The 17,261-nt window shown below is 38.1% G+C and overlaps 1 protein-coding gene across 1 annotated transcript in view; it reads right to left on the reverse strand.

Annotated features, from left to right (window-relative positions):
- Nucleotides 1-17,261, reverse strand: part of Lancl3 (LanC like family member 3) — a 110,949-nt gene that overhangs the window by 12,072 nt on the left and 81,616 nt on the right. The window contains exons 3-4 of the mRNA XM_005323953.4: nucleotides 14,652-14,849; nucleotides 6,315-6,522 (exon numbers count right to left, since the gene is read on the reverse strand). Coding sequence (XP_005324010.1) covers nucleotides 6,315-6,522; nucleotides 14,652-14,849 — 406 coding nt within the window. The remainder of the gene's footprint in view (nucleotides 1-6,314; nucleotides 6,523-14,651; nucleotides 14,850-17,261) is intronic.

A 17,261-nucleotide genomic window follows, 5' to 3' on the forward strand; every position in this document is an offset into this window, starting at 1 on the left:
TAATACAATAACATATGTATTCTTCATTAAAATATTAAACAACAAGATCTAGTAGGGGGTTTAATAATTTCTGACATTTCTAAGTAGTGATGAGAATAAAATCTATTTCACAATATCTGTAATAAGAGCAGTTTAACCCATTAAGTCCCAAGTCTTCAATTCTGTAACTATTTCAATGAAATTGGCATAGGTACAATAAAATGGGTTGGAAATAATTATCTATGCCTTATACATAACATATATGTGTTTGTGTATATATGTAAACAAATATGTAGATGTATGTATACATATATGTATAGCATATGTATTTGTACACACACATACATATATAATCAAACATTATAATCAATCATTTATTACTTTTCTCAAAAGAACCCACCTCTAAAAATATAATTATTTCAAAGTTACCATAAGTGGTATACTTGTTGTCCAATTTAAATTTTTATAGGTGTTCCATATCTGGGATCATAGAGCAAAATGGCTTAATACGAGAATATCTAGTATTTCTGTTGGTTGCAGAATTGCAGCTACTGCTAATTCTGTGACTTATTGTCTATATTCTGATGGAAAGAAATCATTCATTTCAGTTTAAGATGTAATCTTTTTTCTTTAATAAGTTTACAAATTCCAGACTAAGAACACCTGGTATAGTAGAAAGAGAAGGAAAAAGCTTTGGAGTTGAGATAGATATACAAATTTGAGATGCATCCCTCTCCCCCTGCCTTTTTTTTTTTGGTACCAGGAATTGAACTCAGGGGCACATCCCCAGCCCTATTTTGCATTTTATTTAGAGATAGTGTCTTACTGAGTTGCTTAGGGTCTTGCTTTTGCTGAAACCTGGCTTTGAACTTGCGATCCTCCTGCCTCAGCCTCCTGAGCCGCTGGGATTACAGCGCGTCCAGCAGATATGCACATTTCTTAAATTTAACCTAAAAATACTGAAATTGTATAGTGGCACAGAATTTTCTGAAGAGATTAAAGATATCATATTAGTTTCTGAGCATATAGCAAAAATTGGATAAATGGGAAATATTATTTTTTCACATAACTGTATTGTAGCAGAATATTTGTATAACAGAGAAAACTTACCTCACACAATAAAAGAAACCCAGTTAAATTTGTTCCTTCTTCTGACCTTTTCTCCCAAGCACTCATTTATTTATTATAATATTACACATTATTAAAGTGATTATCACTTAATATTCTGCATTTGTTACTTAAAAATAATATGAAAATCATTTTCTCTGCTCTTCAAAACAATTTCTAAATGTCATGCAGCAATTCGTAAGAGAACTAGCAACATATAAGAGCAGCAATTCCACTGTTTTTACATAATCATGCATTAACATTTCCGGAAAATGTTGTTGATATGAAAGTGAAAAGATGGTTTCAAAAATCTACCCAATGATGCAGAAATCAAATTAGCAAATTCATTTTTCTGAAACATTCTCAGTCAAAACAGAAGTCAGAATGGCAATTATGAAGCTGAAAAGAATGAGATTGAGAACATTACATACCAAAACATACTAATTATGACCAAATCTGAACAAAGAGGAAAATTCTTAGATCTATGAGTTATTATTATTAATAATAGGAAGATGGAAGATTATCTAATTAAGAATTTTTAAACTCTAGAAAATAACAAAATAGAAAAAAAACAGGAGGAAACCAAAATACAGACAGAAAGTAATAAAGTAGGAAGCAAAAGAGAAAAACAGAATTAATAAACAAAACCAAGAACGAGTTCCTTGAAAGGACAAATAAGATAGAAAAAAAAAATGATGGTGTGTCTGATCAAGAAGGAAAAGCACTCGGAATGAGAAAGGGTATAAAACCACAGATATGGGAAATTAAAAATATTACAGAACTATACGATTGAAGCTCTATGTAAAAAAATTTGAAAAATCTAATGAACTGATAGTTTTGTAGAAATATATTCACTATCATAAAAAAGAGATAGGCTGGGTGTGGTGGTGCACTCCTGCAATCCCAGCAGTTTGGGAGGTTGAGGCAGGAGGATCTCATGTTCAAAACCAGCCTCAGCAACTTAGTAAGGCCCTAAACAGCTTAGTGAGACCCTGTCTGAAAATAAACAAATAAATAAATAGGTCCAGGGGTGTAGCTCAGTGGTAAGGCATCCCAGGGTTCAATCTCCGATATAAAACAATAAACAAAAACTAAAATCATAATAATCAAAAGAATCCAACAAAACAAATTGTCCTAGTCTATTTGTTCAAATATCCTTGCTTTTATGCTGATTTTTTTTCTTTTTAGGGATGCTTTCTGTCTTATCATCTTTATATTCACTTCATATAATGAATATTGTGTTAGTTTATGACACTCCTTTATTCAAGGTAATCCAATGGATTCCCATATGACTCAGAGTAAAGGCCAAAGTCTGAGTGAAAGGTCCATGGCAACTAGCCTGTCTTTACAAACTCTCTGATCTCATCTCCTGGCTTTCTCCTGGTTCTCTCTACCACAGTGCCTTCCCTGTGATTCCACTAAGATGCCAAGTACACTTCACCTTAAGTCCCTTCAAGTTTTAATTTCCTCCACCTGTAGCGCTTACTTTCCACATTGATCTCCTGGCACCTAGCTTTTTGAGTAAAAGTCATTCAGGTCTTTTTTCCCCAGAAAAGTCCAGTGCCAATTTATCCAATATTCAATATTAAAATAAAACATAAAAGCTGGGAGCAGTGGCATACATCTGCTTGGAAGGCTGAGGCAAGAAGATCAAGGGTTCAAAGCCAGACTCAGCAACTTAGAAAAAAGGCTCTAAGCAATTTAGCAAGACCTTGTCTCAAAGTAAAACATAAAAAAGGGTTGGGGATATGGCTCAGTGATTAAGCACCCCTGAATTCAATCCCCGGTACCAAAAAACATAGCAAAACATAAAATATCCTTTATGATATATGCATGTGTGCACTGAAGGAAAAATACTAAATATGTAAGTCCTCTGTTTGAAGCTCCATGTGCCACCTTGCCACGCTAAATTTGACAAATTGATTCTAAAATACATTTGAAGAATAAATGAGGGAGAGCAGCTAAGAAAACTTAAAAATAATAAGTAATGAAATGTTGAACTAGATAAATGGGACAAAACAAAGTTCAGAAACAAAACCATATATTTATATACATTCAGTTTATGATCAAAGTGTAATTTCAAATTTTAAATGATGAGGGTAATTGATCAACAGATGCTATTGGAAAATTCTGCTTTTCAGTCAACAAAGATAGATACCCATTTAACACCATTTTTTAAAAGTAAGTTCTACAGTGGGAAGGGAATGGAGCGGGCAGGGGGTTAGCAATGATGGTGGAATGTGATGGACATCATTATCCAAAGTACATGTATGAAGACATGAATTGGTGTGAACATACTTTATATACAGAGATATGAAAAAATTGTGTTCTATATATGTAATAGAAATTGTGATACATTTTACTGTCATGTTTTTAAAAAACAAAAGCAATTTATAAAAGTAAGTTCTAGCTAAATAAAAATATTAATGTGAGGTAATAAAACCATAAAGGTAATAATATCAGTGTAAGTTAATCCTTTGGAATCTTGGAATAGGAAAGGTATTATTTTGCTGCTGTTGTTTTTTTGTGTGTGTGGTGCTGGGGATCAAACCTGGGGCTTTATACATGTGAGGCATGCATCTACCAATTGAGCTATATCCCCAGCCCCTGGGAAACGTGTTTTTAACCATAACACAAAGTTCAGGAGTCTTAAACGAAAGATGGACAACTTTAACAAGAAAAATACTTAAAACTTTGGTATGGTGAAAGACCATGAACAAAGTTGAAAGAGAAATGATAAAGTAAAAAATATATTTATAGCACATTGAGAGTTACAGTCTTTACTATAAGCATTGCAGTAGGAAAAAATGGGGAAAGAATAAAGATGGGCTAGATATAGATCAAGAAATACTTAGGGAACTAATGATTTCAATTCTAAAATTTCTTCTATAGAAATGCATACACAAGTGCACAGAAATGCATATATTGAATATTTGGGGCAATTTTGTTTGTATTAGTAAAGATTGTACATTTAGAGATTGGTTAAATTAATTATGGTATATCAATCATAAATAACAATATAGTTAGTTAAAGCAATGAACTAGATCTATGCAAAATGAAATGAAATATGTCCCTGAAAAATTGTCCATTTAGGTGCTGGGGTTGTGGCTCAGTGGTAGAGCACTTGCCTAGCACATGTGAGGCACTGGGCTCAATCCCTAACACCACATAAAAATAAACAAAATAAAGGTATCATGTCCATATACAACTAAAGATATTTTTTTTTAAATTGTTCATTTAAAATTATAAGTTGAAAGCAATATGTATACTATTGTTATACGTATTTAACAGCAGGAGTCTACTAAAATATACATAGGGCTGAGACTATAGTTTAGTGGCAGAGTATGTGCTTATTATACAAAGTCCTGGGTGCCATTCCCAGCACTAAAAATAATATACACACACACACAAGAAAAAAAAAACATACTCCCAGATATATAAGCATACATTTATGCACAGATGAAAGTCTGGAAGGATAAAACTCAATTTTGTAGTAATAACAATGGTGGAATACTTAATTGCAGTTACTATGTGCCAGGCATTGCTTTATATAAGTTTCACAGGTTAACTCATTTAAACTACCCAATTCTGCTAGCCGGGCACAATGGCACATGCTTATATTCCCAGCAGCTCTGGAGGCTGAGGCAGGAGAATCGTGAGTTCAAAGCCAGCTTCAGCAAAAGCGAGGTAGTAAGTAATTTAGTGAGACCCTGTCTCTAGATAAAATACAAAATAGGGCTGGGGACATGGCTCAGTGGCTGAGTACCTCTGAGTTCAATCTCTGGTACCCCCACCTCTGCCAAAATAAATAAATAAACTACCCAATACTGCTGATTGTATTGGGTAGTAAAGATATAGTAAAGATTGTAACTCTGTCCATGTGCTGTAAATATATTTTTACTTTATCATTTCTCTTTCAACTTTGTTCATGGTCTTTCATCATACCCAAATTTTAAGAATTTTTTCTTGTTAAAGTTGTCCATCTTTCTTTTAAGACTCCTGGACTTTGTGTTATGTTTAAAAACACCTTTCCCAGGGACTGGGGATATAGTTCAGTTGGTAGAGTGCTTGCCTTGCATGCACAAGGCACTATTTCCCACATGTTGTGGCTGAAGAGCACAGGGCAAGTTAAATGTCTAGTTAAAGGTCACACAGCCAATATGATAATCACCAGGTGCATTCCTTTGATGGAAATGTTCACAGAATAGCCTGGTGGCTATTCCTGAACTTCCACTGAGTGACAGCTCAGATGCAAGGGTATCAGACCACATGAGTGGGGGTGAAAGGCTCCCAGGCTTAGAAGACCTAAGTGCCACACAGAAAATCAGTACCTTTTATAACAACTTATGGACATAGACTGCTCCAAGTCCCTTGAAGGGAATGCCAGTTCCATGCTACTTGGCATTCAGGGAAGTCTCTACTTATATTTTCTATCAGGTTATTTATACTTCATTCACAGACTCCTTGGTCCAATTTACTCAGTTTATCAGTAAGGGCTTACTTCTATTAAAGCAATGTTGTCCGTTATACAAGGGATGTTTCATCTTTATCAGGCTTTCAGGGAATAAACTATAAAGAACAACTTAGCATTATCTGTCAAAATTAAAAATACACTCATCTTTTGGTCCAGTAATTCCACTTCTAGGAATTTACCTTTTAGATAGACCCATATGCATGCAAAATAATACAATACACACAAAAATAACACACACTTGTTTATGCATGGAAAAAGTCTGGAAAGATAAAACTCAAATTGTAGTAATAACAGTGAATATTTACATTGCAATTATGAGGTGCTTGGCATTGTTTTAAATGATTTTCCTGTGTACAAGGTTATTCATCATAGCACTATTTATAGTGCAAAATACTGGAAACAATCCAAATAAATATTTTTATTTTAATGACAATAAAATATTTAACAAAATGATTGAAGAAGTCCTTGATGTATTGATTTAGGATGTTTAGTAAGATAGCAAGGCACTATCATTTGTACAAAATAAAAAAAGGGACAAAATTCTACATATACTCCCATTTGCTTACATGTACACAGAATGTCCTTGGACAGATAACCAAGAAAATGATAATAGTGTCAGGGAAGTCAATTAAATGGCTGGAGGGCAGTGTTGATGTAATTCTTTTTGCACTTTTAAAACTATGTGACTGTGTTACCTATTCAGAAAATTAAAAAGATTAAAATTAAAAAAAAAAACATAAGAAGAATGGCCGACCTTTGGGCACGGTAGATGTATTTTGAGTTTCCGGTCAGCCGGTACAGCAGCAGGAACACATAGGCACTGCCAGCAACACCATGGCAAATCCCCGGTCCCTTCTTCAGCAGGCCCTTCTGCCATGTGAGCTCCCCACAACGGATACATGTGTCCAGGTACTGTGGTTTCTTGGAAACCAGATAAGCTTTGGCAAACAGATAGGCAATTCCTGTGAAAACATCAAAGACATAAGAGGTGACTTTCAGAGCTTATGCTATAGAACAGAACTTCTCCAATATAAAAGCTTTACAAATCACCACACAGATTCTAACACAGTAGGTCTGAGATACTACATCTCTCTTTCTTCTATGTTGGGGATGGAACCCAGTGTCTCAAGCATGCTAGGCAAGCGTTCTATTACTAAACTACATCCTTAACCTGAGATACTGCATTTATAACGAGCATCCTTCCAGAGACTGCACTTTGAGTAGCAAGGCTATAGAATGCTCTTTAAGGGAGTCTTCTTTTTTCCCCTTGTGGGATTTAGCTTAAGTTTTAAAAATTATATTATAGGGTTGGTCCCTAGAGAAAGAGCAATGTTTTAATCGAAGCAAATCAATTGATCAAATCCATAACTTAATTTACAAATGGCTTAATATTTAATGATGCATGTACTCTGATAGGCATTATGCACATCTGGCTATTTGGAAGCGCTGTTTATACAGCTTACCCATAGAAGGTCAGAATATGCAATGTTTAAGTACTTACAACAGTAAACCTTTTCTTAAGAGCAAAACTGGGAGTCTTTCCAAGAACAACAAGCTCACAAAAAACCTAAGCCAAGACTTCTACTCCAGCTGTGATCTGAGACCTTCCCAACTTCATTGTTCAAAGGAAAGAAATGATGTCAAGAGCTTTGTAATGTTGTGAACAACCAATTAAAAAAAAAAAAGGAAAGAAATGTTCCTTCAAAACTTGTCAACAAAAGTAGTATCAAAGGCAGGAACAGAAACAAGAGAAGCAACAGCTATTAATAGAAATGTTTTCCCCCAGGTTCCAAGTTCTGGGTGCTTATATTCAGAGAGGAGGTTAGAAATTGTGTTACTGAGCATTCTTCCTTCTGCATAGCCTACCTGCACCCTAGATAAAAAGTGGGTAAGGGCCGGGGGTGTAGCTCAGTGGTAGTACTTGTTTAGCATGTCAGAGACCCTGGGTTCAACCTCCAGCAGCAGCAGCAGCAGCAGCAGCAGCGCGCGCGCGCGCGCACACACACACACACACAATTATATTTTAAAACAAGAAAAGCTAGATATCTTAACTAGCTCATCCATCAGGGTGATCTCTGCCTTTCATTTCTTTGAACAGGCTATTTTATAACTCTATAGAGATAGAAATTACCTTGTAGAAAACTGATAGTAACGCACATAATTCCTATCCCTAGAAGCTTACATTCTGCCAGTAGAAGTTGACCTGATTTCTCTCCACCTCTACAGGAGAAGCCAGTTTTCCATCTATGAAGCAAATACATTTTTGCATTCCTAATACGCTATAAATATATCTGCTCTTTGGACTTTCCTTTGAACCAGCTGTTAATGCCTTTCTGGTTCTCTTATTCATTAATGAGTTAAATGAAATGATATACCGGGCTTGGTGACACACACCTGTCATCCCAGTGACTCAGGAGGCTGAGGCAGGAGGATCACAAGTTCAGGGACAGCCTCAGCAACTTAGCAAGGCCCTAAGCACCTTAGCAAGACCCTGTCTTGAAATAAAATATAAAAAGGGCTGGGGATGTAGCACAATTTTGGTTAAGTGCCCCCTGGGTTCAATTCTTAGTACCCAATTCCCCCCAGAGGGTCAATATATGTTCATTTTATATTCATGTGACAGCCATGATTTTATGCTCTTAGAATGTAACCTGAAACTCTCCTTGTGATTAACACTTACATATAGCAACAGGATCTTTGCTCAATCGATGCTTTCTAGTCAACCAAGGACTGACAGGGTTTATCCACAACATTTTCCTTCAGTTTTAAGAACAAACACCTTCACAAACTAAAGGATACTTTTTAAAAGAACTGAACTTATTTAATTATACATTCATCCATTTGAAAGAGGTCAGTGACTATCTCTTATATGCATAGGTCTAAGCAAGGCCCCCTTCCTGGGCATGCCATCTGTCTGCAATGTGGGTGTGCCCATAGGCCACACCCCTTAAAGGGTCCCATGGTGAGTTTAGTGCTCTGCTGTTACTGCCTTGAAATTCTCAATAGTTTTTTTTTTTTCCCTAATAAAGAGCCTGCATTTTCATTTTGCACTGGGGTTCCCCAAATTATGTAACTAATTCTGGCCCCGGATGATAGAAAATAAACGCTAAAACTAACTTCTGCCCTTCAGGGAAGCACTGTCTAATAAAGGAGATAAAAATATGTAAACATGATTGATATGTAATAAGATATGCAGGTCACAATGCTGATGGGACATAAAATGATTGATAGTATCAATGATAACGGAGGGATCAGAAAGATGGAAGTTTCCTGAGGGGGACCAATGGGGGAGGCCTGCAATGGAGTAAGATTTCTAGGGCTTGTAGTATGCATAGGAAATTCCAGGCTCAAAGCAAGGCAGAGAGAGCAAGATGATAAAAGCAAAGAAGCAGAACCAGGAAGTATAAGCCACATGAAAGCCAGGGGGCAGTGTCCTAAATGACAGGCCAGTGGAGTAGAAGAATAGATTGGGCTCAGATTAAAGATGGCTTGATAAGTCCAGTTAAGCAGTTTGGACTGCATCCTGTGGGCAATACAGAACTACTAGAAGTGCTTTTGTCGTGAATTGGTTGGTTTTTATTTTTGCATAATGGTCTGATCATTCTTATAGATGCAAGGTCCCTGTAGTGTTCTTAGGAAGGGCCTGCAGGGCAATGGGATGGCTCAAAGCTAATTATGCTGGCAGAAAGATAAAAATAAAGCTAACAAGAGTCACCTCACAGTTTAGATACTAATTGAGCATCTAGTATATGCCAAGCACAGGTTTTGAAAAGGCCCTACCTTCATGGCATTTACAACTTAACTGGAGGTATTAATTAGGCTATGTGTGGAAAAATAGAGGTGCACACAGGAGGGCCCCTAACTCACAGTAGATGGTAGGAAAGGCCTACTAGAAAGAGTGACACATCTAATCTGAGTACTGGGGATTGGGGAGGTATGTGTTAGGTATACCCAATGCTGTTGGTGCCCAGACCAGATCCACTTTACCTTGCTTTGCACCGTCTCCCAGTTCTTGTGAGAACTGGCTTCTATTAAAGCTCACAGCTGCCCCCTTCTTGGGAGATTTGCCCACAGCCAAATGGAAGGCTATGTTCTGCACCCATCCCACAACTGATTTTAATCATATAGGGGCACAAAAGGTCATCTCCATTGCCTCAAGACAAAAACAGAGTTTTGATATAATCTGTGCTTCTTAACTTCCCATGGGATCAGGGAGAAGCTGGTCTCCCGGTGGGCCAGGCCCCGCCCCCCTCGGCTTTTCTCCTTTCCCCTGTCCTACTTCCCTGCTGCTTCTAGGTTCCTCCCAAGAGCAGGCTCTGCATCCAGATGTCCAGCAAAGAGCATGTAGTGAGGTGTTCCAGCCATGGCCAAACTAGGTGATTCTCTGTAACCGGGGGTGGGGTGGGTGGGGGTAGTGGTGCTTCAGTATGGCACAGAAAGCCCTTTGTGATCCAGTCCTGCTCTCTTCCCCTCCTCTCCTCCACTCTCTGCTTGAGGCTTTTCATTTCAGTACAAACCGAACTACCCACAGCATTTCCGTGACTCTGTATGCCAGCGTTGTTCACTTTTGGAACTAGCTTCCCTTCTTTCTTGGCCTAACTTACTGCAGGCATAACCTCTTCCAGGAAGCCTTTTCTGAGCCTGGAGACAGCACCAGGAATCCCTCCCATTGCTCCCTATACAAATCTTAGCACATACAGAATAGGACTAAAATGATCTATTTCTACATGTACTCCCCTAATAGTACAAATCATCCAAAGACAGGAACTGTATCTTACTCATTTCTGGTCCCATCATCTGTGGCATGGTGTTTTGGCACATGGCAAGAGATCCATAAATGTGGGTTAACCCCATGATGCCTCATTTCTCACCCCAGCAGAGGCTGACAGAGCTGAGTCGTAAATGAGAGATATATAAGAAAGAAGGGCTGAGACGGTGTAATTGCTATACCAGCCCATTACCCCCAGACAGCTTAAGAGGTATTGATCCTATGTTTCCAGCCAGAGAAATGAAAGGACCTGGATCACAGAATGGTACATTGAAGGAACCTTGAAAAACTTCTAAATTTATTGGCTCTTAACCTGACCTAATGGAATCCATGATAAGGCTACTTAATCTAAAAGGAAGGGCTGGGCACCATGGTGCATGCCTGTAATAGCAGTGGCTGGGGAGGCTGAGGAAGGAGGATTGTGAGTTCAAAGCAAGCCTCAGCAAATTAGTGAGGCCCCAAGCAATTTAGTAAGACCCTGTCTCAAAATAAAATACAAAATGGGCTGGGGATGTGGCTTACTGGTAAAGTGCCCCTGGATTCAATTCCTGGTTCAAAAAAGAAAGAAAAAAAAAGAAGGAATGTTGAGTTTGATTTTTGGTAGGAACCATGTAAGTTCTTCATGGAAACACTAATTAGTGTGAATTGATCAGAAACCAAATTCAGCAACAATTATGTCTTTGCCAAATACAGCTGGGGAAAGGACCTGGTTATCACTTAATAAAGATAGTTTGAGAAACAATCTTTGTAAACATGGGATCCAGCAGAGACTTGTGACAACTGCATTTAGGGCATGTTGTTTCAACACAGGGGATAATCAGCACTCGGGTCTATTCTGGGATGTATAATGTTGCTGAGGCACTACAAAGCTTAGTGACCAGCCTGTGTTTCAAAAGCTGTGTTCTTTATTAATAAAGTCACCTACTTGGGCTTGGGGGATATACCTCAATGGGAGAGTGCTTATCAAGCCTACATGAGGTCCTGAGTTCAATTCTCAGAATCACACACGCACACACACACATGCACGTGCATTCACACACACACACACACACACACACACACACACACGTACCCACTTTCAAAGTCACCTACCCCAGAGCCTTCATGAAATGAATTTTTAGAAAATGCCCGCACCTGTGTTTCACTCACAGAGTACAGGAAATGCAATGTCAGTGTCACCACAGTAATGATGTAACCTGATGCAGTTGGGAGTTTATTTTAGCCTCAGCATTTGTTTTAATGATTTTGCAAATGGCTTTCGTCCTATATTTCAGAGTCATCAAAACTGCGAAAGGGTCATATAACCTTCCTGCAATACTTTATTGCATTTAGTGAGAAAAAGCTCTATGCCGCTGTAGGTATTTATAAATGTGGGTGTTTGCAAAGCATCAGGGACATATCCCTCAGAAATGGCAAGGGTCCAAGGAGAAAAGGGCCCATGGTGATAAAAAGATTGAGTTTCACAACTTCTTCTTAACAAATTCATTTCACAGATGAAACAGAATGACTTTTTTCAAGGTCACCTAGCTGGTTAGTGTTGGAGCTACAGTTAGAACTCAGAGTTATTAACCTGGAGTCAAGAACTATTTCTACACTGCATAAATGATAACTAGGACTGTCACCTGTAGAGGTGAGTCGAAGGAAAGTCAATAACAAACAAAGGGAACGATAACGTAGCATTAATAAAGTTCCACCTTGTGGATTATCTCTGGCAGGTTTTTCATCACAGAATTTGTCTGCTGCTCCAAACCATCTGTGCTATTCATAAATCTACTATGAAATTTTTTCCCCTTAAACAAATGAAATTATTTTTCTAGCTATTTCCTATTTGAGAATTCGGGGGGAGTTGACTGTTGCCAACTTCAGCTAGAACTTGATCATCTTTGACTTGCATTTATCAGATTTCTAATCACTCTTGAGGCTGTTTGTAGAGCATCTCTTAAAAGGAAGAGCAATGCCCTGTGGGTGGGAGTGGGGATTGGCAGAAATAATGGGCCCCATTTTATTTTTGTTTTTTTCATTTGTGAACTGATTTGTTTTGGGCAGTCCAGTGAGTACAGGGATTAAATGACTTTGCATTGAAAACTATGCTTAATATTCTCAAGATACCTAATATAAATGATAAAGGAGGATAAATAAGGTCCCCAGTGTGATGAATCCTATGCTGTCCTGCTACGGTCCATGATTTGCAGAGACAGATGGTATCTGGTACAGAAAGGATGGAATAACTGCCCTTCAAGACACCTGTATCAATTAACTGGCTCACTCACTCATTTTAGTAGATTATCTTCCCACTCTATTAAAGGCTGTTACTAGCACATTGAGTCCTTTTAAAAATATTTTGTATTTAATTTGGGTCATCTCCAAAATTCAAGGATCCTGGGATGGTTGGAGGAGATCCAGAGACCATCATTGAGAATGATTAAGGGGAATGGGAAATGGAGGTATTGAGCATAACAAGAAGAAATATAATTTCCAGGGTTGTAAATAACTGTTATGCTTTTTTTCCCAAAAAGGTCACAGTGAGAAGAAATAGGCACAAATTAGAGTTGGCAGGAGTTAGCATGGACATAATGTACAATGTCCTGGTACTGATATAAGCACACACTTTGAATTTCCTTCCATAGGCAAATGTTGCAGGCAGAGGAAATATGGCAATATGTTGTGACTTATTTTTCATCAACTCAAACTATATCAAGGAAAAATGGAATTACAGTTGAATTAAAGAAAGAAAACAAGGGGGGAAAGGAGGTAACAATCAGGTAACAACGTAAAGGGAAAGCAAATATAGTCTAAAGCTGTGCCCGTGATTGAAATATAGCCTTGAAAATAAATGCACTTGTAATCTAAAAATTTTGTGTATTTTATTCTCTTCCCTGGTCAACTTACCAAAATTAATTGATTTATTTGAACTTAACTTACTTCAATTTGCCCTATCTCCAAAGGCCTAATTAGAAGTGTAATGGGATTTTTAAAAGGTGGTTAGAGGAGGTAGGTAATGGGATCTGAAAAGTTTATAGACTCAATTCCGCAGCATTCAATAGGGATGGCTTTTTATTTCTTAAGACTTTTATTAGGTACTACTAGACTCCTCATTTGAAAAAGAATTCTAAAACATGCATCTTAAAGATTCACACAAATTGACTGAGGGTACTGTTAAAATGCATATTCTGATTCAGTGGGGTGGAGACTGAGATTCTGGATTTCTAACAAGCTTTCAGTTGTCCATGCTACTAGGCCAGGGCCACAGTATGAGCTGCCAGGCTCTAGACCTGCATGTTTAATGTAGCTAGTGAGTTTTTGTTTTGTTTTGGTGCCAGGGATCGAACCCAGGGGCACTTAAACACTGAATCACATTCCCAGCCCTTTTTATTTTTTATTTTGAGACAGAGTCAGTACGTTGTTTGGGGCTTTGCTAAATTGCTGAGGCTGGCTTTGAACTGGTGATCATCCTGCCTCAGCCTCCTGAGCCACTGGGGTTATAGGTGTGTACCAGTGCACCCGGTTGCCATTGAGTTTTTGAAATGTGGCTGGTCTGAATTAACATGTGATGTAAATGTAAAATAGACACTGGATTTTAAAGATTCAATATTTTAAAAAATGTAAATTATCTCAATTTTTAAATCGGTTGCCTGTTGAAATGATAACACTTGGGGAATATTGGATTATATAATATATACCATTAAAATTAATTGTACTCATTTTTTTCTACATTTTTATTTAGGGCTACTAATTTTTCTTTTTTTTTTTAGTGGCACTGGTGATTGAACCCAGAACCTTCAGCCAGTTAAGCATGTACTTTACCATTGAGTTACAATCAAATCCTCTGAAAATGTAAATTACACGTGTGGCTCATAGTGTACTCCTATTGGACAGTGCTAGTTTAACAGTATATATAAAAAAATACGCATTATAATTATTGGGGGGGGGTACAGGGGATTGAACCCAGGGCACTCAACCACTGAGCCACATCCCCTATTTTGTATTTTATTTAGAGACAGGGGCTCACTGAGTTGTTTAGTGCCTTGCTTTTGCTGAGGCTGGCTTTGAACTCGTGATCCTCCTGCCTCAGTCTCCTGAGCCGTTGGGATACAGGCAGGCACCATCAATCCTGGTTCATTATAATTTTTTTTAAATACAGAATTATTTCCAGACTTCTTTTAGAGATGAAGACAATTTTGGTTTTGAAAAATTTCATCTTTGCCTTTTTTATCTTACATAATAACGACCTAATGAGCAATACCCTCATGTCTCAGAAAAGGAATTTCCCTCTGGCTACACTAGATGAAAGGCCATGTGTTCAGACAACAGTGTGTTCGAGACCTGGAGCACCGTGGCACCAGTGGACCAACTCATTCTCTCTCTCGATAGTCTCGCCGAGCTCAGGTGGCCAGTTGCAATTCTGTTCCTGTTCCATGAGGAAGTCCACACTCTGCCACACCAGCTCCCGATCTGCGGGCTTGAGGTGCTCATGGTAAGAAAGAAGCATCTGCAGAATGGATGACAGGCCATGAGCTGCCCCTGTGTGGACAAACAAAGTACAATTTATCTATATAATAGGGAGGAGAGGACACACACACACACACACACACACACACACGTAATATTACTTGAAAGAACATACAGTACTGTAACAATTGAGTTGCTGAATAACTAGGCTGCTGACAAACTGTGGTCTGCAGGCCAAATCTAGCCCACTGCCTGTTTTTATAAATAAAGTTTTATTGTAACACAGCCAGAGCCATTCACTTCATATTGTCTATGGCTATTTTTGTGTTAGGACAGAAGAGTTGTATTTGACAGAGATCATATGACCCCCAAAGCCTAAAATATTTACTATCCAGTCCTTCATAGAAAAAGTTTGTTGTTTGCAGAGGTAGCAACAAATCCCATCATTCTGTACCACTATAATGCACCAATAAAAAATTTCTGAAAAAGAATAAAAATTGTTGACTGTCTTACTTCAGAGATTTTTTTTTAAAACTGCAATTAACATATCAATAGCCTTTACAAAAATACTCCTAAAGTACTTGACCACAATTTGGTCTAGGTATCCTGAACATGCATTTATTCATTACCTAAGTATTAAGCATCTACTATGCACCAGACACTATTCTAGGTGCTGAGAATAAATCAGTGAACAAAACAGTATAAATCTTTTTTTTGGTAGGCATTATTAATTAGCCTTAACTTTTTAAATTCTTTACATTTTATACTTGTGTATTAAGCAATGTCTTGTCCTGGGATAGAGAGATGAATATGTTTGTCCCTACCCTTGAAGACCTCCTCATCTAATCCAATGAGAGAATCAGGTTTGCAAATAATTAGAACATGAGGTGTTAAGTGCTCTATGATAGGTGTGTATCAGGAGTGTGATGATTAATATTATGTGGCAACTTAACTGGGTCACATGTTGGCCCAATATTTGGTTAAAAATTATTTCTGGGTGTGTCTGTGAGAGTGTTTTTGAATGAAAATCACATTTGAATCTATAGATCAAGTAAAGCAGATTTCCCTCTTCAGTGTGGGTGGGCCTCATCCAATTCACTGAAGGCCCGAATGGAACATTAAGGCTGACAAAGAATTCTCCAGCTGGGACATTAATCTTTTCCCTTTGGACATAGACTATAATTTACAACACTGCCTTTTTCAGCTTCCATAACCTCTTGAGCCAATTCCTTTCCACAAATTATTAAAAGGAATTAGCTCAAGTGATATATACAATCCATTTCTCTGGAGAACTTTGACTAACACAAGGAGCTAAAAGGGAACCCAGGAAGGAGAGTTTAATGTGGCCTCAGGGTTGGAGGGGGAGCTGAAGGTTTTGCACAGATCGTGTCATCTGAACAAAATCTTGACTTCCTGACAGTTCTAACAGAGAATACTGAATTAGCAAAGGCCTGAACCCATGTTTGGAAAAGGATTTAGCTTAACAAAGGGAGAAGGCAGCCCAGTCCCTGTAGTTTTTACTCATTCTGAATTCATAGAGTCTTAATTAGTGGTATTGGGGTTAATATATTCCAAGAACTTGCTATTAAAACTCAACTCTCTAATTATAAAACTTTTTCTTTGTATTCAGGCATCTTCCACTTTACATACTTGGAACTTTCCAGAAACAGCCCCCCACCCCCGGCAGTGCTGAGAATTGAACCCAGGGCCTTGTGCATGCCAGGCAAGCACTCTACCAACTGAGCTTTATCCCCAGCCCCAGAAACATGCTTATAGTTGTATCTTGTCAAAAATTCTGTTGCTCTTAAAATTTGGTCATGCTGTGGTGGCGCATGCCTGTAATCCCAGTGGTTCAGGAGGCTGAGGCAGGAGGATTGTGAGTTCAAAGTCAGTATCAACAAATTAGCAAAGCCCTAAGCAACTCAGTGAAACCAGATCTCTAAATTAAAAAATAAGCATGTAAATTAAAAATAAAAAGGTCTGGGGATGTGGCTCAGTGGTTAAGCGCCCCTGGGTTCAATCCCTGGTAGCAAAACAAAACAAAATAAAACAAAAATATTTGGTCATGAAGTTTCAAAGTACCTTTCTTTCTCTGGATTTGGAATTGTTACGAGAAAGTTTCCTTTTGGGGAAAATGATTATGCATTCGATGGGAATCTGGTTTGTGCTCTCTATGTCAAGGGCCAGAATGCTAATTTCTCTAAAAACCAAAAATCTCAAAACTGAAAGGAATAGCTCTATCAGGGGACTAGAACAGACAATGCCAGTGACTCTCCATTCAAGTGCACCTGCCTCCCCTTCCTACTTGATACACCTATCATTCTGCCTGAGACTTTCTCTGGCCACAGGGGTATGCCCAGCTCACGGGGAACAGGGCAGAAATACTAGGGAATTAACACATCTGGAGCAGCTGACAATAAAGTAGGGAGTTGGTGGATGAATAGCAGTTTCCTCAACTCTGCAGTGAGACAATTTCAGAGGCCT

Source organism: Ictidomys tridecemlineatus, chromosome X, assembly GCF_052094955.1.
Source record: "Ictidomys tridecemlineatus isolate mIctTri1 chromosome X, mIctTri1.hap1, whole genome shotgun sequence".
Taxonomy (NCBI): domain Eukaryota; kingdom Metazoa; phylum Chordata; class Mammalia; order Rodentia; family Sciuridae; genus Ictidomys; species Ictidomys tridecemlineatus.